At 42.0% G+C, this 24,670-nt stretch overlaps 2 protein-coding genes across 2 annotated transcripts in view; one reads left to right on the top strand and one right to left on the bottom strand.

Moving 5' to 3' along the window:
• Positions 1-24,670, top strand: part of LOC134212138 (thyrostimulin alpha-2 subunit-like) — a 125,668-nt gene that overhangs the window by 41,990 nt on the left and 59,008 nt on the right. The window lies entirely within an intron of this gene.
• On the bottom strand, positions 1,368-24,007 carry LOC134212137 (vacuolar protein sorting-associated protein 54-like). The gene is given in 4 exon segments (XM_062689731.1): positions 1,368-3,033; positions 3,036-4,434; positions 21,948-22,593; positions 23,583-24,007. Coding segments are annotated over 4 exon segments (2,874 nt in total). The 5' UTR covers positions 23,798-24,007; the 3' UTR covers positions 1,368-2,419.

Below are 24,670 nucleotides of genomic sequence, written 5' to 3'. Positions count from 1 at the left end.
GTGAACTTTTACCTCACACAGTTCCTGTACGGACATGGCTGTTTCCGCCAGCCAAGGTTTGCGGAAGTACGTAGAGGAATGCCTGCCCTACGGGCGGACAACATCGCAGAGCGAATGTGCCACGAAGACGACACGTGGAAAGCGGTAAGCAGAGTCGCAACGCAAATAATGTCAAAGCTGCAGCATAGATGGAGAAGGGATAAGCGAATAAGCGTAGTAATAAGGGTCGTCGAGGCGCCGGCGAACCGGAAGTCTTCTGCTAACCGGAATTGTTGGATCGACCTTGTCACTCGATCAGCCAACCTACTGAAGAAAGAAGAAAGCAGAAGGAAGTGCTTCGGGCATGTAGCCAGTGCGGACGTTATCCACCACAGGAACTGTCGAACCACTTCTGCAGCCCGAAGACGAAGTCGGCGCAATGCGCGAAAGCGTCCCCTGCGATAGCCGCCGGTAGTCGGGGCACCATAAGTGCGGAAGTTTCCTTCACAAAGACAAAGTAGCAGTGGATCAGCCAGCCAATCGGCGAAGTATAGCCTAAACTAGGGACTGGAATTTTAAAAAGAAGTACATGAGCAGAAAAACATTCCCACTACATAACTAGCAATCAGAACAGATTGAATGATGAACTTTTACGCTCTAGTTATTTTTTTAGAGAAAATGAAAAACGGTACATGGATGAGATGAATGGAACGTGGATTGCATCGATGGAATGAGCTCATTACCAGAATGTCGAACAAAACCTGGCTCGATAAGATCATAAGTTATAAGAAGACCAACAAGATGGTGAAAGTGATCTAATAATTGATACGATTTTTTTATCTTGACATTCGGATTGTTTAGTTTACTTACTTTCTCTTTTTTATATTGTATACAAGTTCTATATTCATTTCATTTCCTATCAATTGTTTACCTAAGAAACATTGTGGTTATGTTTTCGACAAAAGTTTTACTTTTCTTACATTGCAAAGATGCGTCGCCGATGCATTCCTAGGAAAATAAAATATTAAGCATAGCAAATAAATTTCTATGAACATAAAAAAAATCAGGAATGGCAATTGGTATTGAGACCTCAGAAAGCATGGTGAGCATTCTGTAATAGAAACATATTTTTGGAATATATCCGTGCAAATAAATTAAATATCAACATGAAATAACAACTCGAACCGCGATGGAGACCTTAAAAATATTCGACATCAAATACTAAAAAAACCGTAAGCAGAAAGAAAGAGTCGATATTAATGACAATTATAGTACCTTATGTTGACAGAAACGTTTTAGTTGCCACCCAATTCTATCATAAGTTTTACTCCATTTGTAGGGACATTACTTGAAAATATTTATTCAACAATGCGTACAAGTACGACGAATGATGGTGCTAAGCGATCTTATTATTTTAATTCAGTGGATGAAATAAAAATCTAAAACAAAACAAAATTAGACGCGTTCAACAATGTTCGTACAATCTAATAATAGAAAAAAGTTAGAATGGAAAATTAATTTTTTTAACGTTTATCGCTCTGAAAACGCTCATTGAAAACTAAAAACTACACCCCTATTTTTTTTACTGGGATCTCAACAATTTGTTCAATTTTTATCGAGAATTTTATATCAAACTGATGCATCACCCATCAGACAGTAGCCTGACCACATCATTCCTACTATTGCAGGATGATGGATGATTACTAATAGGCATTTTCATTAGAGTTGCGGAGCCTTTCATTTAACATACTTTCATTTAAACGAGTTGGTATAAATCCATTATAGTAGAGCGTCTCTTCTGAGATCGCGCTTTCATACGGATAAGTTATAACAGCGGAAATTAGAACGCAACCGAATATTTCTGCTGTAACCCTATTTGTGTGACTGTGGCAATCATTTCAGAATGTCGCAAAAAAATACCTGATCTACTTCTAATATGTAAAGAACGGTTCCTACTTCCGTTCATGCCATTCGTTTTTAACGGTGCAATCAAGACTAGGAATTGTTGATTGCTCTTTGCATCATGGGAAATTAAAGGAACATGTATTTGTATTGGGGTTTGTGCAGTCTTTCATTTACCTATTGTTTTTGGTGCAGAGGTTGTGCTTGATAAACTCCGCAACTTGTACTGCCACCTTCATTGCAATAGAAATTCATATACCATTCAATTTAAATCATAGTACATACCACCATTCTATATCAGATTGTCAAAATAATCGTTGGAAAGCGATCGTTAAATAAAATGTAACAATTTTACAATCCCGGTAATTATGAAAAACAATTAAATAATAAAAACTTTTTTATCACAAACAGAAGCAGATTGGTACGAATATTAGTATACAAATATGGAACCTAATACAATACACAAAAATAAAAACAAGAACCCGCCGAATTGCCGAAAACACTAAACTTCATCCACTTATAAAATCACCACACGCATCTACTTCAACCAAATATCGTCCAGCGTTTCGTCTCGCAGCTCCTCCGCCGGCATCGCCTTCAAAGTTCTCAGCGTTTCCATGTAAAACGTCAACTCCGACACGACGGTCCCATGCTGAGGCCCCCCGTTGTTTGTGATGTTGTTCCGCAGCAGCTGCTCCCGAAGTTTGTCCTTGAAATTCTTGTGTACCACTCGGTAGATGGTAGCTACCTGCTTCTGGGGTAATATCGGTGCGATCGCTTCGTGCAACTTGACGAACTGCCTGCTGATATTTCGGAATGGTTGCGACGGGACAGGCGGGCGCGCGTCCCAGTTGGCAAGCTGGCTGGTCACAAGATCGCAAACAATTGCCAGCACTTTGTTTTCTATCTCCTTTATGTGGGAAGCGAAATCTTTCTCGATTGAATCGTACCCGGTGAGGATCGTCGTTGAGCCTGTTGAGGTTCCATTTGGTTCTAAGGATTGGAAGTGGCGTTTAACGTGTGGCAGTAGCCACAGGACTAGTTGAAGAGCGCGGGAAACAAGGGCGAGGTTACCGCTGGTAATTGTCTTAAGACCGGCCACGTGTAAAGCACCGGCACCAAGAACCAACTGACATGAGCGAGAATTAAAGTTCTCAAAAGATCGATCACATTTCGAGCCAGTTGCGATGCGATGACGGGCAGTTGAGAAGCGCAACGGCAATATTCGCTAACGATTTGCACTAGAAGCAGAGCTGCTCCAACCAATGCAAACGGTTGTCCTTCTACCATCAGAACTGCCTGCGGCGGTGTTGATGAAATTGAACTTCCATTCAATTCAGTGTTTTTATTCCATAAGAAAATCCCTTTTGAAATGCTTTCCACCATTTTCTGAAATTCAGCGGGGACTTCAGCTTGCTTCCATCGCTCGCTGTCCAGCAGTAAGGCCATTTTCGCTTTCCTCTCAGAGTGAAACTTTTGAGCATATCTCGAACCTTGTGCTCTTAATGCCATCTTCAGTGAAACGCTCTGAATCCCACAAACTGTTTCACAACCATCACTGAACTGATCAACAATTTCAGTTAGCTTTGCTATTTGATCCGCACTAACAGAACTCTTCTCCAAACTTTGGTTTGACACCAAATTGGCGCATCGTTCATGACAATAATTACAAACACTTTGCAATAAGTTAGCTAATTTCGATTTTGCCACTTCGTAGTCTTCCACGCTTAGGAATGCTTCCGTATCTATAAAGCTTACATCGTCAGTAATTTTTCCGGCGCTTGCATCGGCTGTCTGCTGCATCACATCATGCACAGATCGAACCCGTTTCAGCAACTTTAACAATGTGACAGTTGCAGTTTCCAACAGTACGATCCATTCGGACAGAGATAAACTCTGCGCTTCCTCTCCTGCTCCGGTTAGACAAATTTCCGCATCCCCGGAGGCGATCACCTCAATCACCATTTGCTTCACTATCGCCCGAACCGTTGTAATCGCTTCCTGCTTATAAGTATCTATGAAATCTAAATTCCGCTTTCTCAGCAGCCCCGATATGATACAAATTAACTTATCTTCATCCAAAACTTTCTCAGCCGCTTGACTATCTCCGGCGAAAGGGCGATTCAAATCCGATGTCGAATACCGCTCGAAATCCGTGGTCAACATTTTATCAATCAGTCGCTCCATCTCCGTCAACTGCGACGGCAGATGACGGAAGCAATGAATCCCGACCAGTTCCTGGCTCAGAATTTCCTGAGTCGTACTGATCAAATCCAGCGCCGCGACGTAGTCCTGAGTGCTCAGAAGCAACTGAATCATCGGCTGGGTCTGATGTACCGTGGACATCAGCTTCAACCGTTCCAGGACGATGTTATTGTTGGAACGAACCCGCTCCAGGCTGATGATTTGCAGTGACTCGCGGATGATTGTATCGTCGATCAGTTTTAGCCGGGAGCGAAGTCTCGACACATGAGCTGTGGCCTCTCGCATCTGTTCCATGATGGCGTCCTGCGAGGTCATTGCATGGAAGAATGCAGACGACTTTTCGGCAACCTGCAATATAAGAAGGGGTATTATATAATTACTTCATTGCTTGTACTCCAATTCGTTAATAATAGTAATAATAATAATAATAATAATAAGTAGGTGGGAGCTCAGGTGAAATCCTCTGGCTGTCCATAAAAAACCACCATTTCGAGCAGGTGGGAGCTGAAGGCCCAAATCCTAAGCGCCAATGAAAAACCACTCTCGGGCGAGTACTGACGCTTGAACATAGCGATTTAGCACTGTAAAGAATTAAATAACTTTACAGAACCCGTAGCTTCCGGGAATGAAAACATTCCCAGATATGGAGTTACGCTCAAGAAGAATACCACCCATGCGATTGCCCGAGGAAGGAGCCCCTACTGGATCTGGTCCTGTGACGGGGGACAGAGCGAGCGGCCGACGGCTAGAGGAAGGAGAGGTGCAACAGCGACCATCTAGTCAACGGGCTCAGCCCGTGCCGACAAGGCAAAACAGACACCGCAGCAGAAGAAATCACCAATGCACTGCTGCACCTGCTGATGTTGCTGTGGTAGATCGATGTCAATCACTCACGTTAGCAGGCCGCCGACGGCAGCAGATCATGTGGACAAGGGAGATGAATCAACACGTTGTCCGTTGCTACTACGTTTGCACCAGGATGGAGACGGATATGTCCGGCAGACCGGCGATGCTGGAGATGTTCAATGAGAGGTTCCCTCGGTTTGCACCCCAGCTTGACCAGAACAAGTTGAACACACGCCAGAGAGCTATTATGTCACATAATATGTTGACTCCAGAAGACGTAGGGTACATTAAGCGGGAAGTGCAGAGGGAACTAGGAGAGGAGGAGGAGGCAAGATCGAGCGATATGTTGAGAAGGAGTTCTGTTGGGTTGGATGCATCAATCGCAAGTAACCGTCGTGATTCGATTGCACTCACCGCTCCAGGACCAACAGTGGAATTACAACGACAGCAAATGAAGGACGAACTAGCCAATCATATGGGCACAGCAATTACACAGTTCCGTGGGACAGACTCCATGTCCCGACACCGGATACCAACGTTGCAGTATTCCTATCGATTGATGAGTGCAGTAAGCATCCTTAACCAGGATATTTTGTCACACTTCTTGGAACCCGTGGAGAACCTTGAGGAGCTGCAATTTATCGTGTATTCGGCTGCAGCAGCTGTTGCAAGGTCGTTGGGATTGCGAACGCGTCCTCAAAGTGAGAATGATGGAAGCGCACGCCCAAAGTACAAAAAAACAGTGTGGATGCGACGTCTGGAGACCCACATCGCCACACTAGGGTCAAAAATTGGTCGATTAACACAGTACAAGCAGGGGAATCGATCAACGAGGCTAGTTTGGAATGTTGCTGAAATTGTGAAACCCACAGAACTCCGTGATCTCACCGAGGTGAACATAACTGAGATCCTCGACACCCATGTACAGCGGTTGAGTGCTCTTGCTAAACGACTGCGACGTTTTGGAGAATGTTAGAAGAGGAAGGGGCAAAATCGAATGTTCAACATCAACGAAAGGGAGTTCTACAACCACATCCGAAACGACAAAGCCGACTTTGGCGAGGGCCTTTCGGAGATTGGAGAAATCACGCAGCTTTGGTCCAATCTATGGAAGAACCCCGTCATACACAACGGCGATGGGGTGTGGATGACAGAAGAAGAGGGATATTGTGGTGGAATTTGAGACATGACCGCTATCAACGTGACCGTGACATACGTGAGGCTACCCGGTATACCAGGAATTGGGCTGCACAGCTGCAATTTTGTGCATAACTTCTGGTATATATCACAGCGGTCCACGGGCCGATGGCGGAATGCTTCAACACGGTGCTAGATAACCCCGGGCAGCTACCGGAATTCATCACTAGGGGTGTCACTTATCTTCTGCCGAAGGATCGGAACACTTTGAACCCAGCCAAGTACAGACCAATAACGTACCTTTCAAGTCAGGAATCACATAGGAAATTTCTCCAGGTTTTCTTTTGAAAATTTCTCCATAAATTCCATCGGAAAATTCTCCGGATTTTAAGAATTGCTTCAGAACTTCCTCCAGGTTTTCTTTTGAAAATTTATTTGCTAAAACTTTAGAAAACAACTCAAGGAATTGTTTCGGAAATTCCTTTTGAGATGCATTTGGCGATTCCTTTACGATGTTTTTAAATTACTTTAGGTGTTTTTTGAAAATGTCTTGCGAAAATCTCTCGGAAATACCTTTATAAAATACTTTTCAGGTTTCTTCAGATATTCTACTGAATTTTTTTGGAAACTTGGTTAAGAATTCTATCGGAAATCTCTTTGAATTTTATATCAGCTGTTTTTTTAAAGAAACTTAAGAAAACTTCTTAAGGAAATGTTCCGGAAATATGTTCGGGAATTTCTTCAGGAAATTCTTCAGAACTTCTTACGAAAACTCCTTCAGGAAATGTTCATTTTCATTTATTTAGTTTACATTTAAACAGATAACACTGAATCAACAATTTGACGCCAAAATACACGGTTCGAGGCCGCATCTCTCCATCCTCGGATACGCCCCACGCTCGCCAAGTCGTTTTGCACCTGGTCTGCCCATCTCGCTCGCTGCGCTCCACGCCGTCTCGTACCTGCCGGATCGGAAGCGAACACCATCTTTGTAGGGTTGCTGTCCGGCATTCTTGCAACATGTCCTGCCCATCGTACCCTTCCGGCTTTAGCTACCTTCTGGATACTGGGTTCGCCGTAGAGCTGGGCGAGGTCATTGTTCATTCTTTACACACCGTCTTCTTGCACACCGCCAAAGATGGTCCTAAGCACACGTCTCTCGAATACTCCGAGTGCTTGCAAGTCCTGGGAAGTGGAAAGAAGTGGGGCTGGGTCGGCCACATTCTACGTAGGGGCGGAAACGAAAACTGTAAACAAGCATTAGACTGGAACCCAGCGGGACATCACAGCAGAGGGAGCCCCAGAGGCTCATAGCGGCGAAGCCTCAATAAAGTTAATAAAAGAAGTCGAATGAAATCTAACCTGGCAATAGGTTAAAGTGATAACTGGACATCACTCAGGATGGAGATCTTTCAAGTCGGCCCTTTTTTTTTTTTAGCATTTTTTTGGGAGAATGCATTTACACACTAACCCAGTACACGTGCATTGTAGTTGCCAAACTACCACACGGAAGTGTACTGGAGTGTCGGACTCGACCATACCGGTAATACCGACTAAACTCCCTTGGGCTCCACCAGTACTCCTCGCAGTACTACTTCTGAGGGATGGCAGTACTAAGCGTACTCGCTCATTATCGCTCACACAGGCACTCGTCCCACGCGAGACTGACTTGGGTGCTCGCACACCATTCACTTCATTTGAGTCTTACTTGGATGCTCTCCCGGGCGCTCCGCTGCCATGCCTCGAGGTGTCAATAGCGGTAACTCCCTGGGCCTACAGATATTACGCTACGACACTCCTGCCTCAGCACGAGCAGATCAATCACACCACTGCCGAAGCAGACCACACGCTACCCTGCCGAAGCAGGGACACTCCCCATGCACCACATGTGCACAACTGTAGGTGTGTGGGTACAACCCACTGCTACCCTGCCGCCGAAGCAGCTTCTCCAAAGACCATTCGCTCCATGTGACCCTTTTTCGGGTGCTCACTCTAACACTCCACTGCCATGCCTCGAGGTGTCGAGAAGGTACCTCGACTCCTACCTCAGCATGTGCAGTCCATACTCAGACTTCTGCTGCGCTTCGAGGTGTCGATAGCGGTAACTGCCTGGGCCTACAGATATTACGCTACGACACTCCTGCCTCAGCACGAGCAGATCAATCACACCACTGCCGAAGCAGACCACACGCTACCCTGCCAAAGCAGGGACACTCCCCATGCACCACATGTGCACAACTGTAGGTGTGTGGGTACAACCCACTGTTACCCCTGCCGCCGAAGCAGCTTCTCCAAAGACCATTCGCTCCATGTGACCCTTTTCGGGTGCTCACTCTAACACTCCACTGCAATGCCTCGAGGTGTCGATGGGATACCTCGACTCCTACCTCAGCATGTGCAGTCCATACTCAGACTTCTGCTGCGCTTCGAGGTGACAATAGCGGCGGCGACACGCTATGACACTCCTGCCTCAGCACAACCAGATCACTCACTCCCTGCCGAAGCAGCTCACGCGCTACCCTACCGAAGTAGGTACACTCCACAACTCACTCTAACACTCCACTGCCATGCCTCGAGGTGTCGATAGCGGTATGTAGGGACCAATCAACGATACTACGCTACGACACTCTTACCTTAGCATGTGCAGTAGGGCAGTTCACATTTTAAAAATATTCGTAAATTCCAACTCCCATATGTCTATTAGCATCATTTTGATAATATAGGAGTCCTGGCAAAATTTCAGACAATTCGGTGGCCATTTAGGGGTGGCGCGTAGACCTGTGCGCCGATCTACTTTGAACCGGCGGCGGCGTGAATGTATTTTTCTAACGGCGGCGGCGGCTTAGCCGGCGCCACGCCGCGGTTGTTTTCGGCGGCGGCGGCGGCGGCTCGATCGGCGTGGTTCAAAATTTTCCTTCAAACAGTTCAAGTAATTTAAATGTCTGCATTTCTAGTGCAATAAAAGCATAAAATATATAAAGTACGCCCGGAATTTTAACACAGTATACTAGCAAGAAAGTGTGCAAAAACTTTTGCTGTTTGTTCTAATTAATATATCTTTTGAGGTGACATGGTTCGAAATAAGCCTCTTTTGGAAATTCCATAAAATTCCACAGAGATCCTACATGAGAAAAATCTTTGAAACTTCCAAAGAATTCTTCTGAAACTTCCAGAATATTTAAGTAAAGAATTTTTTCGTAAGTCACCCAAGAATCCCTCCAGGAACTTTCTTAAGAGTTCCTTATAAACTTCTTCAGGAATTCCTTCAGGAATACCATGAGCAGATTCTCCTAAGATTCCTTTAAAAAAAAATTCAGGAATTTCTTAACGGTTTCCTCCAGTGATTTCTCCAGAAATTCTTCATAAATTTCTTCAACAGTTCTTCCGGGAGTGAGTGTAATTCGTAGTAAAAATACTAGCAAAAATTCTGAATTGTGCCTTTTTTAGCCTGGTGGCTACAAAGCAAGGCCATGCTGAAAGTGACTGAATTCATTTCATGGTACGGTGTAGGGTTTATGATACTTCCCTCTGTCTTTGAGCATTATCATATTAGTTTTATTACACAGGAATGCAGAAATGATGAATCGGCTCAAAAACCTCGTAGTTAATAACTGTGGAAGTGCTTAATGAACACTAAGCTGCAATATAGCAATTTTCAAATTAGGATGTAATGCCAACAAAGCAGAGCAGAAGAAATTCACAGGAGTTCCCCAATCATAATTTCTAGGAAATGTATTACATATCAAATATTCAGAACTTCTGGACAAAGGAATCCCTAAATCTCTCAGAAAAGGATTTCTTCGAGTGAATGTGAAATCTGGGAGAAAACCCAATTACATAACGCTCAAACCTTTCCTTACCAAAAGCATTACAAAGAGATGGGGGGTTGAAAATGATCAATTTTGGCGTTATGTAATTTGTGGATGAACCCTTACATTAGTTCCTAAGCATGTAGATGACAAAACCCTAGATTATGTTTCTTTCAAGATCACTCTGAAAGATAAGTGGAAAATGTTGGCACTTAGTAGTTCCACTTGGCCAAAGAGTATTTGATCTCGCGAGTTTCTTAACCGTTCAAATAACGTATGGAAGCCAAGTCCAATTAATTGTAATTGGGTCCTAAAGCCCTACCTCGTTTATAGTAGCAAACGATAGTGCATCGGTCAAGCATACTTGGACCGATGTTATAAAAAATCTGGTAAAAGTCTAAATCAGTAAAAATAATATTTTTATGTTTAATACATTTTGAGGCAAAAAATGGCCTGTGCAACATTTCAGAACGAATCAACCATCAGCCCAAAACGTCAGGCCCATATATTAACTGTCAAAGGTTGAGTCAAGTGCCCTGCGGTGTTTTTCTAGTGCGTTTGAATCCTTACGTCAAACAAGACCGAAAATGTCGAGGAAGCATTTTTCATCTATTTTCAAATTTCAAATTAAACAATGTTCCTTTCCATTTTTGAGTCAAAAGAAAAATTGACGCGTTCAGGATGATTAACTTCATCGTTCCCTGAAATAAAATCGAATATCGAAGAAGAAGGAAGAAGGATTCTCAAAAATTCGTGCGAGATGACTTGCCCTGAGCTTTTGTAGGGCCAATTCCCAAAAATGTCTGAGAATTTCTGCAAAATTTCTGTGGGAGGAATTATTGAAGGAGGAATTTCCCAGAGTCTCAGCAGGAGAAATTTGCCAAAAAATACTTAAGCAAGATATACTACATTTCTTGTATAACGACTGCCCAGAATTTGTGACGACGAATATCTGGAAATTTCCTGAAATTTCGAGAAAAAGGAAAACCTGTGTTGAGGGGAGAAGGTATTCTGAGGTTCTTTAGATTTTTTTGTTCATGCTTCCTGTAATGGTAAGTCCTCATAACTCCCAGAATTTCCCAGTATTCCTAGTGATGGAAGAACCCAGAATGCTTGGAAAATAAGTTTTTTTTGAAGAAAGTATTCCTCTTCCTTCCTAAAAATGGCACCAGTTATGTAAAATGTGTTCGCTATTATTTTTAGTTCTTTTGCGTATGAAATGATTCAATTGTGGTTTTACTATTACCTGAAATTCTATGCTGATCAGCGATGAGGTGATCGCATCCTCTGGTGGCATCTTACTTCAAAATGTCAGTGATAAAATCAGATGTCTTTAAAAAGATAGCATAACCCGAAAATTGTATTGTAGTTTGTGTTTGATTATGCAAGAATTGTGTTTCTGTCCGACTTTGTGTCCTGCGTTTTTTAAAATAGAATGATACAGAATCTTTTCGTTTTTTGAACTTCTATCTAGCAAGTGAAATAATGAGCACAACGGATCGTTTTCCAATTTTTACGAATATTTAGAAAAGACTCCTACATAACGGAAGTTTTTTTTTCAAGATACTTGTGAGAACATATCACTCATCAAAATAAAAAAAAAGTTGTTTATTTCTTCTATTTCTGCTAGATGCAAATATTACATTAAACGCGAATATTTTTGTGATTATAAATTACAACCAGAAACAATAACTTCAATAAATAAGACAGAATAACACAAATAATGGATCACTTTTTATTAGCTTTTCCTATATCTACACACTTAATTTTTTTTACCGGGATCTCAGCAAAATATTGAACTTTTACCGAGAATCGCACAGCCGTGCCCCAGCAAACATGTTTTTTGCCAAGATTTCTGTCAAAATTGCTGATAATCAGCAAATAATTTGCCGAAAATCAGTTGACAAATGCTTTTTTTGCCGGAATATCAGTTATTTATTTTGCTGGCGCACGGCTGTGCGGATTTTTGCCGAGCTGCAGAAATAAAAACTGAGTGTGTAGGCCATATTTCAAAATATGCAAAATCTTATTTTTACTTCAAAGCATGAACATGATTTTGATTTTCCTAATCGTTTGGGTTGTCATGAGTATGATCCGCAACCTCCAGCACATGTCATGCCTGTATTTTCATCAATTTGCAAGGGAAATAATGGCAGAGAAATGCAAATGTCTGTATTTGCTCACTATGAATCGTCTGCAATTTCTTGAAACGCTTAAACGAGTTCTGGATTGGAAGTCTAGCGTACTGTAGGGTCATGGGTTCGAGTCCCATCGAAGGGAAAGTGGTTACCTCCAATACATTTTCCAAATCAATATCTTCCACATAACGTATATATTCACATATGAGACATTACTCGTTAGTTCCTTGAATTTCAAATTAGAAAAGGCTATGCATTTACTACATATGCTTTTCAGCGGTGCTGAATTCAAATAAACATCCCCAACCTCCATTTTTGGGATCTATTTGAGCTCAATCAGTGGGTAACTCATTAATTTTGATTTATATTTCCACTGCTACGTTGAGGCTAATTACACCATTTTAGCCATTTATCCCATATTCACACTGTCAATAGAACCATTCAGTCCACTCATAACTAATGTGTTATCCAGAGGTCTCATTTATATAGATTCCAAAAGGGAGGTTGGGGATGTTTGTTTGAATTCATCACGATTTGACAGTTGTAGAGACTTGAATAAATTTTAGTTTTCCCATACAAATTTCCATATAAACATAAATTGACTTCGCGCCACCTAAATGGCCACCGAATTGCCTGAAATTTTGCCAGGACTCCTATATTATCAAAATGATACTAATAGACATATGGGAGTTGGAATTTTCGAACATTTTTGAAATTTGAACTGCCCTAATGTGCAGTCCATACTCAGACTTCTGCTGCGCTTCGAGGTGACAATAGCGGTGACGCGCTATGACACTCCTGCCTCAGCACAAACAGATCACTCACTCCCTGCCGAAGCAGCTCACGCACTACCCTACCGAAGTAGGGACACTCCACATGCCAATTGGCACTCCCTGGGCTTGTGCTTTTGAAGCGGCACACAGTCGCTTTGATAGAGTCCGCTTACGGGCACTTGTGGTTTTTTGGGAGGGATTTTAGCAGAGCCCACTGCTAAATCCCACCACGCCCTAGGCAGTTCTCCCTGACTCGCAGACAGCTGGGGAGGGGTCGTCAAGCCCTTGGACATCATGCTGTCCCTGCTGTCCCTGCTGCCCCAAAGTCGGCCCTTTGCACCACCGGAGGTGTACAGGATCCATAAGTAAGTAAGTAAGTTGCAAGTCCTCCTCAAGCATTGTCCATGTTTCATGTCCGTAGAGGACAATCGGTCTTGTACATGACACATTTGGTGCGGTGGCGAATCTTTTTTGACAGCAGTTTCTTCTGGATCCCGTGATAGGCCCGACTTCCACAGATGATGCGCCTTCGTATTTCACGACTGACATTGTTATCAGCCGTTAGCAAGGATCCGAGGTAGACGAATTCCTCGGCCACCTCGAAGGTATCCCCGTCTATCGTAACACTGCTTCCCAGATGGGCCCTGTCGCGCTCGGTTCCGCCCACAAGCATGTACTTTGTCTTTGACGCATTCACCACCAGTCCAACTTTTGTTGCTTCACGTTTCAGGCGGGTGTACAGTTCTGCCACCTTTGCAAATGTTCGGCCGACAATGTCCATGTCATCCGCAAAACAAATAAATTGACTGGATCTGTTGAAAATCTTGTCTTAGTCCCCGGCGCGATTCGAACAAACTGGAATGTTCGCCCGAAATCTTCACACAGTTTTGCACACCATCCGTCTTTGCTTTGATCAGTCTGGTAAGCTTCCCAGGGAAGCTGTTCCCGTCCATAATTTTCCATAGCTCTACGCGGTCTATACTGTCGTATGCCGCCTTGAAATCAACGAACTGATGGTGCGTTGGGACCTGGTATTCACGGCATTTTTGAAGGATTTGCCGTACAGTAAAGATCTGGTCCGTTGTCGAGGGGCCGTCAACGAAGCCGGCTTGATAACACTTCCCACGAACTCATTCACTAGTGGTGACAGACGACGGAAGATGATCTGGGATATCACTTTGTAGCGGCATTAAGGATGGTGATCGCTCGAAAGTTCTCACACTCCAGCTTGTCGCCTTTCTTGCATATGGGGCATATAATCCCTTCCTTCCACTCCTATGGTTATGGTATATCAGTTTGTGGAGGGAAGTGGCTAGCTTTTCCAGGCACATCTTGATGAGCTCAGCTCCGATACCATCCTTACCAGCTGCTTTATTGGTCTTTAGCTGTTGGATGGCATCCTTAACTTCCCTCAAGGTGGTGGCTGGTTGGCTTCCATCGTCCGTTAAACATCGTCCTTTAAATATTCAATTTGCAAAAAAGAGAGCTAACCGCGGTGGAGGTTGGTACTCGGATTCTGATGACTTTTCCGCAAACGTGACCTTTAAGTGGTCTTGTTGTGTAGGGGTTATCACGCCTATCTAGAGAGTAGGAGGTTGAGGGTTCGAGTCCCTCCAAGACATGTGGATTCTTTTTCGCAAATTTCATATCAATTTGTCCATTTCGAAACATATGCTGTGCATATGCACAGCCAAGATATTTAACAAAACAAGGCAATTTTGTTTAACTGTTAATCAATTGTTAATCAGTTAATTTATGTAATTTCTCAGCACATTGCATTTATCACAAAAAAAAGATCAATATTCGTGATGTATAGCGACGCTCGATATTAAGAAAATCAACTTAAGGTGAAGGTGGGTTGAGTACCAAAACAAAGCTTTGAAAGTATTGGTACAATAAAAACTGTCATATACTGTAGTAGTATTGGTGTCGCATTTATAAATAAACATAAAATATTAGTAGGGTGGTTCAAAAAACGACCCAGCTCCAACACGCTCACTCGATTCCGTCCCATGCTCCGAGTGTCCTCCAAAAACCGAATCGAACAAAACCTGGGTGAGCACAAGCCGGTTCAAGTTTGTATGAAAACTAGTATGTGAAACTAAACCTTTCATTACACTGGCTACAGCGCCTCCCCTCCAAACGCTGGCGAAAAGAGAACCCACATAGCTGAAAGCAACATTCCAGAGACTTCACTGAACGAAAATCGCACCGCAGGAAAGAACCATTGATTACGTAACGCAAAAAAATAGCATTTTATATCCCGCTCACCCCCATGTCACACTTTCTGTACGAAGTATCTGCCCCTGGTGCAGATATCACAGACAAATTCTGGCTATTTTGTTTAATTACACGTTTCACTGATTCCTTCTGAGAAGCCTGATTATCATGCTAAACAAGGATGTTATCGATCGTTAAGTAATTTGCGTTCGATCATTTAGTAGTTTGTCAATAACTTATTCCAGAAGCTGATTTTCAAAATGTGTTGTATGGTGGACCTCTAGTGCGAAGGTATTTCTACAACTCTGCCTGATGGTTTGTTGTTAGAATTCAACTAATAACGGAGTTATAGCGCTAGTAGCAGTAACTTAAACTAAATTATTGAAATTTCGTTATCAGTTAGTCTAAGTTACTGAAAATATTGCTGTAACTACGTTACTAGTGGATCGAATGCAAATTACTAAATGATCGATAACATCCTTGATGCTAAAGACTCGCAACCTCGATTAAAATCGACTTCCAACTATTGGAACGACCATTCAATATGCATTGTCTATGGAGTTAAAGCTCTTGAATATTTCATCCATTTTGTTAAGAAAATTATTTTGAGCTTTTTAGTGGAATGTTTTCACTTGTCATAAGACGAGTTTGTACAATCCCATTTAATTCCACCACTTAGTCGGGCAAGAACGAGACACAGAAGACGACCTTACTGTTGAGGTCGAAATACGTATCTGTCAAGGTACAATTGAGTGGTGAATTAAATGGGATTGTACAAACTTGTCTTATGACAAGTGGTATTTCATCCAATCATATGGTCTCCCCCCTCGCCAGCGCCCAATGACGGAGTGCCACAATCAGAATAATGTTAAATTCAACCTCGCCATATCTACTGTCAGTCATACGAACCTGAAACGACCTGTGCACGATAAGCCCCTATTCAAAACAGCCCAAACCATCAAACGACACCCAAAATATGAAACATCATCGACTGAGCCTGGCGGAGCAAAATCATTTTTGAACCACCCTAGTTATTAGTTTGCTGCTATCGGTGCCGCCGGTGTTTACATTCACTCCGCGATCAGTTTTCATAGTTTTTCGGGCAAAATAGCAGTTTTATAAAGTTTTCGGTTCAAACAAGTGACTGATTTCAAAAAGTGATGTTTCACTTGCATTCCATCAACATTTCGGGCTGCTCATGTGCGGAGAAGTGAGTAAAACTTGATTTTTCCAATGCCCTTTGAGAAGAAGTGAAGTGCAGTGATAACCCCACCAAATCGCGAACGGCTATTAAATTGGCACAAGATTGCTTATTTATGATGTAATTCGAGCCGAAATACATAGGATAATCCGGAGTAACATGTTCATTATCACAGGAAGTGAATAAATATGCTGTGAACAGGTTAGTATTTCGAATATTGAACTTTTGTTCGAAGCTGTTCGATGCATTCGAATGTTTGTGGGAAAGGAGTGCGGGAGGTGTGGAGTTGACCCGTAGAAGGTCAGGTGCCATATTGACGGCCATCGTGGTACTCTTCCAACTATGTCCTTTCGCCACTTATTCCAAATTATGTTCGTCAACAATGGAAGCAGAATACCAATATGCAAGTTGCATGATCCTGAATGGGTGAGTGGATTGTAGAGTTTACATTTCCTGGCCATTTGCTGTCCCGGGATTCGGGATGAAAATTCTTGTATATCCCGGGAAATCCCATCCCAAAAAACATTTTTTTTTTTATTTTAAAAACGTTTTTTTTCGAAGTTTAGGGGTAAAGTTCATATTTTAGAAACGCCAGATGATACAGAATTCAAATTAAAAATAAATTCAATTTCAATTTAAATCGATCCTTGATTTGACTTCATAAAAGCAAATAGTATTTACGTTTGAATCGGAAAGTAGGATTTGTGAAACAAATGTTCGGCGAGTTCGAAAAGACGCGTTCGCTGTCCGTCGAAGTACACAGATAAAAATATGTTGTGATTTTAAATATATTTTAATGCACATATTTGAAGCATGCAAATAAACGTAACATTCAATCGATCTCACTATTCTTTTAAATTGAAATAAATTCAAACTGAGCTTGCTTGTAAAATTCAGTCAAATTAAATTGAATATCGAATGTTAATTCGTTTGGTGGGATAAGCTGCAATTTTACACGTCGTTGAATTTACAAATTTTTTTGCTGTGTAGGCGTAATATTATATTGGATTAAGACCATTTTTAAGTTTTCATTCAAGCATCGTATTTTCTGTGGCAATACTAGTTGGTGTCAGACGCCTCGCTGTAGACGAAAGATGCGCAGTGGAATCGTACTGGGACCATAAGCTCACGAGTCACAACGAAAACACAATACTATACTGGTTACTGACTGATACTTCTACCAGCAGTTACAGCTCCCCCTATTCATCAACAGGTTATAGGCCCAGGAATGGTTCCAGATCTACAACTTAGTGTCAATAAACTAGTCCCAAAAACTTTATCAAAGACCAACTAATTGAGTAACTAATTTTTGACGTTATCGCAGTACGGGATACATGAATCGGTTGTATAAGTTTCGTAACTTTTTCAGATTACGGCAGCGTGGGATTATGAAAAGACTGCGTTAATCATGGGGTAGGTCGCCAAAAGTCTAAGATGAGCTTTAATCCAAAACATTCGGAAGCTGGTCATCAGAAGTCCTTAAGGAACTCGGACCTTCATAGGAAGGAAGGAAAACATAAACATAGGGGACGAAGAGCTCATGATGACTAGCTCGGTGTTAGGAGGGCCGAGAAGAAGTGCACAAATGATAATTAAATTACGCGTAAAATAGAATCGCAAAATAAAATAAAATAGAAAAGCAAATATAAATTTTATTTGATTTATTAAAATTATTTTCACATCAATCAATGAATTAAAACAATTTAGATTTAAAATTAAAACTATTATTTTTGCGTCCTTTTTTATGCTCCAAATATGTGCATCAAAATTAATGTAAACTTACAAAATATTTCAGGCTGTATAGAGAAATGCTGAAATATGTATCGGATAATGTGCGACTCATCGTTGTAGACGGAAGATAAGCAGGAACTATACACCAGTTAGTTGTATCTGCTCTTTTGTAATATCAAGGAATATTGTTAGCTAGCGATATAATGTAGTTACTTGTTGTTTAAATATAAGAGAGCTGCAGTTGCTAACAAAAGTATCAGTCAGTAGACCGCCATAGGGTAAAGAAAACTCTAGTTTTTTTGTTTCCTTTGTGAGGGAGTTCCCCTTGGAGTTGGGCGCTCAATGAAAATAAAAATTGTGAACATACACACTATTTAGTAAGCCACAATCCATATGTTGAACCTTAATTCGGAAGGGGTGCGCTGTATAGCACATCACCAAATGAAAACCACTTCCGAAGTTAGGTTTCACGTATGGATTGTGAAAAAAATCCAACTTCGTTAGCGACTAGACTATAATTCGGTTTTGCACTGAATTGATAATATCTATAAACTAGGGATCATACATTCAGAGATATGCGAAAGCGGCCATCTTGAGCCAATCGAGCATTGAGAGCTGTCAGAATCTGAGCCAAATGAACATTGTTATTGTTGCAGATTGAAAGCTATTGCGATTTTGATGGAAAAGATTTTACATAAAGTTTTGTCGAATAAACAATTTGTTTTACATTGGCAAGTTGAAGTAGTCTAGTTTATGCATGGTACTTTGTTCATTTGTATTGCACTTTTATTTTTGTGATAATGCACTGTTGGACGTTAACGATAACTAAATCTGTAAATGCCATTTTTTTGCCAACATTTTGCGCCATGGCAAATGCTGGCAGCGTTTGTTTACAAAAGTAACAGCGTTGCTAAATCGTCTGGAAAAGTATTCGCAAATCTCTTAATGTAGGATTCCTATTATAAACAACGTCTCTGGTCTAAAGAACAATGGAAATATAAATAAAAACAGAAGTGGTAAATCACAGTTCAACTTTCACTACATAACCTGGCGTGTGACTGCCGGGACTGCACTGCCGTAATCTGAGAAAGTGGATGATTTCCATTTTTCTGCTATTAAATTAGAGTACTATTCGTTAACACCATTTTTGAAATATGGCGAATACGTCACTTTTTCAAATTACGGCAGTGTACCATTCGCAGAGATCTCACAAAATTTATAATTCATTTGTTCTTTAAAGCGCTAGCTTCCTTATAGCGTAAAAAAGCAACAAAAAAACAAAAAAAAAGCAATTGGCATTTGGAAGAGTTTGAGCGGTATTAAAAACAACTGCAATATAAAAACAACAAACAACACCCCTACCGCAAACAAATAAACGTATTTTTTACGGATAGAATGTGAGAAGAATGTTGTGTCCTCTGTGAAAGCAACATGCAAAAGCTAAAGCCGTGCTTGAACAGCTTGAACTTTTTCAAGAGTTGCCAAAATTTACGATTTTCACTCCGCCAGACTTTATATTTACTGACTTTAATTACGACTTGTCAAAAAATTCCAACTACACAGTAAACAATATATTTTGTATCTGATTCTGTTATAAATTTCGAATAAATTATGTTATTTTTGAGATTAAATTGTAACATAATTTGGAAGCTTTTGTAGTAGTGTTAATTTTGATTTAAATTTAGATGTTTTAACATCTTGCACCAAGTTTGTAACAAATTTTGTTCTACAAATTTAATATAACTTAGGGCCAATTTCTTCACCGCCGCTTAACTCTTAAGCAGTGCTTACCCATACGATTAAACCTGGTTTAAGAACTAAGCGGAGGTGAAGAAATTGGCCCTTAATAACTTATGTTGATATAATTTTGATATGACCTTCTAGCCGGGTTGGCCTTATCCATCACCTTCTTGACATCAGACTAGGGTACTTGCAATGTGCCAACCTGCGTTACCGCCCTTCTCTAACCGAATCGCGGTATTCTGAATTTCAACGCCACACTCATCTCTCAGTGCAGCCACCAGGTCTCCGGCTTCGGTTATTTCATCCAGGCTCCGACACTGGACTACTTCTACTGGACATAAGGCCTTAACATGCACCCCATTACGCCAGCACATCTTCCTCATCTGTCAACATTTTATTCGCAGCACTCTTCTGCGCAGCATCCTGCTTCAGAACGAGAATCATCTCACCCTTCTGCATTCTGAGGATGCAGTTGACATCCTCACCCAAGGCCAGCGAGTTTTTCATCGCTTCTCATGTCGTACATTGGGGTAGCTTTTGCCCTCGGCTATGATAATAATTGCCTCGCCGAGGTTTTTTAGCTGGTTTTCGGCAAATCATTTGATGATTTTCAGCAACTTTGACAGATATCTCAGCAAAAAATGTGCGAATCTCGGTAAAAGTTAAAAAAATTAAGTATGTTCAACTACGGCCATTAGAAGGTGCGTTCTTTCGCATACAGGCGTTAACCTTCTTGGCAGCCCCTCCGTTCTCTCTCTCCCTCTCTCAGCCTTTTTCTTTGCGGCTTCTTTTTCCGCTCGTTTCGCTTTTTTGGGTTCACTATCACGACCTCCCTCCATGCGGACTTTAGCACCCTTTTTTTGTGCGGACACTTGCCCCCGCCGTTCCTTAGGGTCAGCCGTTTTCCTGACCTTCTCTCGACGTTGAACCGTAATACAGGCTTGGCACTTGGTCATTTTCTGATCGGTTTCCAACCCGACCTTGTACTGAGCTAAGGAGTTGCACCGGTGACGGCCATGCGTCACCTCAGTTATGCAATCTGGCGCTCCGCCAGCTGTATTTCCTCAGTAAGAAGCCGAATCTTTAATTTGGTCGCCTTCATGGTCTCCGTTGCCTGGCTCACTGCCATCTCCTCCTCCTCAGTAAGTCGGCGGATCTTTTTAACCGCCTCCAGCAGGGACCTCCATTCCTACTTTGCTTTTACCAACGATGTTACAGATTGTCATCACACACATCTTTAGATCCCTGCTGTATGCCCCGCGGTTATCCAGCAAGGACATGATCACGTCCGAGATGTTCGTGATCAGCTCCATTTTCTGGCCCCCGCCCACCTGGTGGCTGATCATAGCCTCGATAATGACCTTGGTCAGAGTGGCGCCATCCATTTTGATCTCGACTGCCGCTTCCTCTAGCCCTGACGACCTATGAAGCGACCGATTAAGGTCACTTCGTCTGGCAAAAGCATCAACCATGTTATCGAACGCTTCACTTGATTTTTTGTAATGATAAGACCTTATAGTTGTCGTCGAATCCCACTGAAGTAGCCTTTGTGATCCCATGATTATCTATGCTTGCCGAGGTAGCAGGGAGGCCATGCTAGGGTTGACACTAGCGTGTTCAGAGCCAGATCAGTGCTAGTCAGGAATTATCATCTGAGCCTACTCCCACCCAGTTGGCAAAACTGGGTGGCAGGATTGGACGGCGTGGTACAAGGCTCGCCACGGTTTTATGGACAGGAATACAGCCTAGCCATAGACAGTTTTAGCCATAAATACAGCATTGTCATTAAAAATTATTATTCCTTCCCCCTACTAGTTAAACGTGTACTGCATCCACTATTCCTTATCCTTTGTAAATTACAGTAAAAATGGGCTTTTGTCTTTTTTGTTTATGATTGGAATCTATTCACCTAATTTTTTGATAACATGCAAAAAAATTTCAAAAGAAACATATGTATCACCAAAGCCCCATACTGATGCAAGTGCGATATTCCTATTTTACAAATGAGTAGGTATGTTTGTTATTAATCCAGCATAATTAGTTCTACCAACCGATTGAAAGACTACACTAGGCGATTACTTTGACATTAAGAAGAAAAAGTAGATCTAACGAAAAAGAGGAATGATAGAAATTTAATTTACTAATTCGCACATCAGTGTGAAATCATGAGTTGTAATATCACGTTTCATTGAAATTTTAACGAGAATATACCTACCTACATCACATGATCTTACTAACTAATGTGTTGAATACAAAAACTAACCTGTTTTGCTATCAGCACTTCCACGATGTCCAAATAATGGCTAAGCTTTTCCTGGAGTAACCTACTCGATTGCTTGGCCTGTTCGCCATCGTTCCCGATGCCGGGGAAGACCGCCGCAAACGAAGCCGGGCTGTGCAGTTCCAAATTGTGCTTCAGAAACACCTCGGGAATGTCTTTCAGGTTGGCGGTGGCACCGTTCGGAAGACGATCGCTCACGGCCGGCTGCTGATCTTGACTAGAACTACTAGGTAATGCAGTTTTTGCTATTCGAGTGTGAACGCGGTAACGCTTGCCAATCCGTTTCAGATAGTAATCGAAGTGGTCCCACTTGATGTCAGGCAGTTGCGGTGATGTGCCGATCGATTGGTGTTCCACGAAGGCATCGCCCCATTTTTTGGTGAAGAAGTGTGTCTGCTTGCTCCGGCTGGGATCGTTCAGTACGGCGGGCAAGTTTTGGGCCGCCGAGAACACCGACCACTTTATATGGGATTCCTTCTGCTGTTGGTTTACGTGGCATCGATTGACATGCATTTCGTAATCCCTATCGCTGACTCCGTCCAGTGGAAGCGACGAGCAGACATCGTTGTAGCCATAACGACAAACAAAGGATCCACCCTCCACTGTGCAGTGGTGCTGACGAAGGTGCCTGAAACAGAGAAGGTTGATAAGTTGAAAGTGATCTTTCAGAATCATTTACGGTGATCAAAAGTGATTCAATGATTCAAAATCAAATTCGAAATATTCAAAACGTTCCTCAGGCTCCTTACTAAGATTTGCAAATAGAACGTTTTACAGGAGAAGCACAAAGAACAATACTTGTGTCCTATAAGGTACTATAAGCTACATTATAGCAATTACAGAACGATCACACTGCTATTACCTCCTACAAGGTAATATCCCAATTTTCAAACCGCTGACTAACGATAATCGCCGTTTATAAGATCGATCCAGCTTTAAAGAGATCGTTCATTTGAGAATTTAGAGCATGGGCAGCGGGTGTTCCGGAAGATGGAAGTGTAGAAGAGCATCAAGATTGCCTTTATCGAAACTAGCGACAACATTATGGGTGAGCTGCGTCCTAAGCACAGAGAAGCCAAAGCCGCAATTTGTTTATATATGTCCATGTATGTTTTTTCTAACTAGGCCTGATCAATAGTTTTGTAACTGATAGGTTTATATTCAATCAATGAATTCCAAATACGCAATGCAAATATGGTAACTTGGTTTAGAAACCTCACCGTTAATAACCGTCGAAGTACTTAAGAAGCACTAAGCTGCAAGGCGGCAATGACCCAGTAAGGGATGTAACGCCAATATGAAGAAGTGCAAGTATGAGTATGTTTATTTATTTGTTACGACAATCTACCAGTTACAGGACTTTTACTTAGGTCCAAGAAGTAATTTATTCGCCAAACATATGTTGATTTTATCATCATAAGAATCATCCCCAAGACTGAACATAATTACGTTTTGTTATAATTCGTAACAGTACAAACAACGTCTTCTCTCTTATCCTACATTATGCTCTACCGGAAAACAAATGTACTCAGCTTTTCTCCCGGCTATCACCGATAGGCGAAAGCAATTTACATCAATTAAAACTGTTCAAATAGATTTCCAAACATAGGCACATACCTAACGAAATCCGCTGGTGTTTTGAAAGTGAGCAATTGTTGGCTTTGTTGTATCTGGAGCTGCTGCTGCTGCTGCGGTTGACGGGGATTGGATGACGCCGGGACGAAGGTGGAAGCAGCTACGGATGAAGAATTATTACCCGAACCACTACAGTAGCAGCAGTTTTGCCATGGGGGTGGCTCCTTCAAATCAAATGTTCCGCTGAATTTGGCCATTGCCACATGATGGGACGGTGGGTTTCACCTAACTCACTGGAAACTGCACACGTAGCAGCACTTTCCGCGCGACAGAATCGATGAAATCGGAACGCACAATCCGCCGATAATGGATCAAAAGTACATGCACCCTTGCAAAATCATCCGATAACGATTCCAGAAAATGCACCTGACGACGACAGAACGACACGACTGCGACACGATCCGAAAAAAAAACTGACGTTTTCTGCGAAAACGTCAAATTCAATACCCGAGTAAAAATGTGCCGTCGGCTCAATAGTGCAAACAATTAATCTACCATATCATATATAGTCTACCTATAATCTATCTTCTATAATACAAATGAAATGGTCTGTGTTCGTATCCGCATAACTCGAAAACGGCTGGATGGATTTTCTTCATTCTTTCAACAGATATGTTCATTATTGTTTCCGACGGGTTTATATATAAAGCCTCTAGGTTGCAAAGGCCGACGGAGGTCCTTCGTAGCTTAGTTGGTTAAAGCACCAGTCTAGCGTACTGTAGGGTGGTAGGATTATGGGTTCGAGTCCCATCGAAGGGAAAGTGGTTACCTCCAATACATTTTCCAAATCAATATCTTCCACATAACGTACATATTCTCATATAAGTTTTCATAACATTGTAAATTAACGTCCAAATCGGGTAGTTTAATCCCCGGAAATAGGCAATTAACTTTGATTGAACTGAACCTAAGTTGCGTGCTCTTGCCTATACGCAATGCGGTCGGGTCTGGGCTTGACAATCGACTGGCAAAAAGCTTACACAACCTCACTTGATCAGTACAGTTGCTGATGAAGAATGTGTATAGCCGCCAGACATTCTAAATACTCACGCTCCTCTAATGTGGACAAT

The sequence above is a fragment of the Armigeres subalbatus genome, chromosome 2 (genome assembly GCF_024139115.2).
Source record: "Armigeres subalbatus isolate Guangzhou_Male chromosome 2, GZ_Asu_2, whole genome shotgun sequence".
Classification (NCBI taxonomy): domain Eukaryota; kingdom Metazoa; phylum Arthropoda; class Insecta; order Diptera; family Culicidae; genus Armigeres; species Armigeres subalbatus.
The sequence above is the reverse complement of the archived record's forward strand: the minus strand, read 5'-3'. Positions and strand labels throughout refer to the sequence as shown.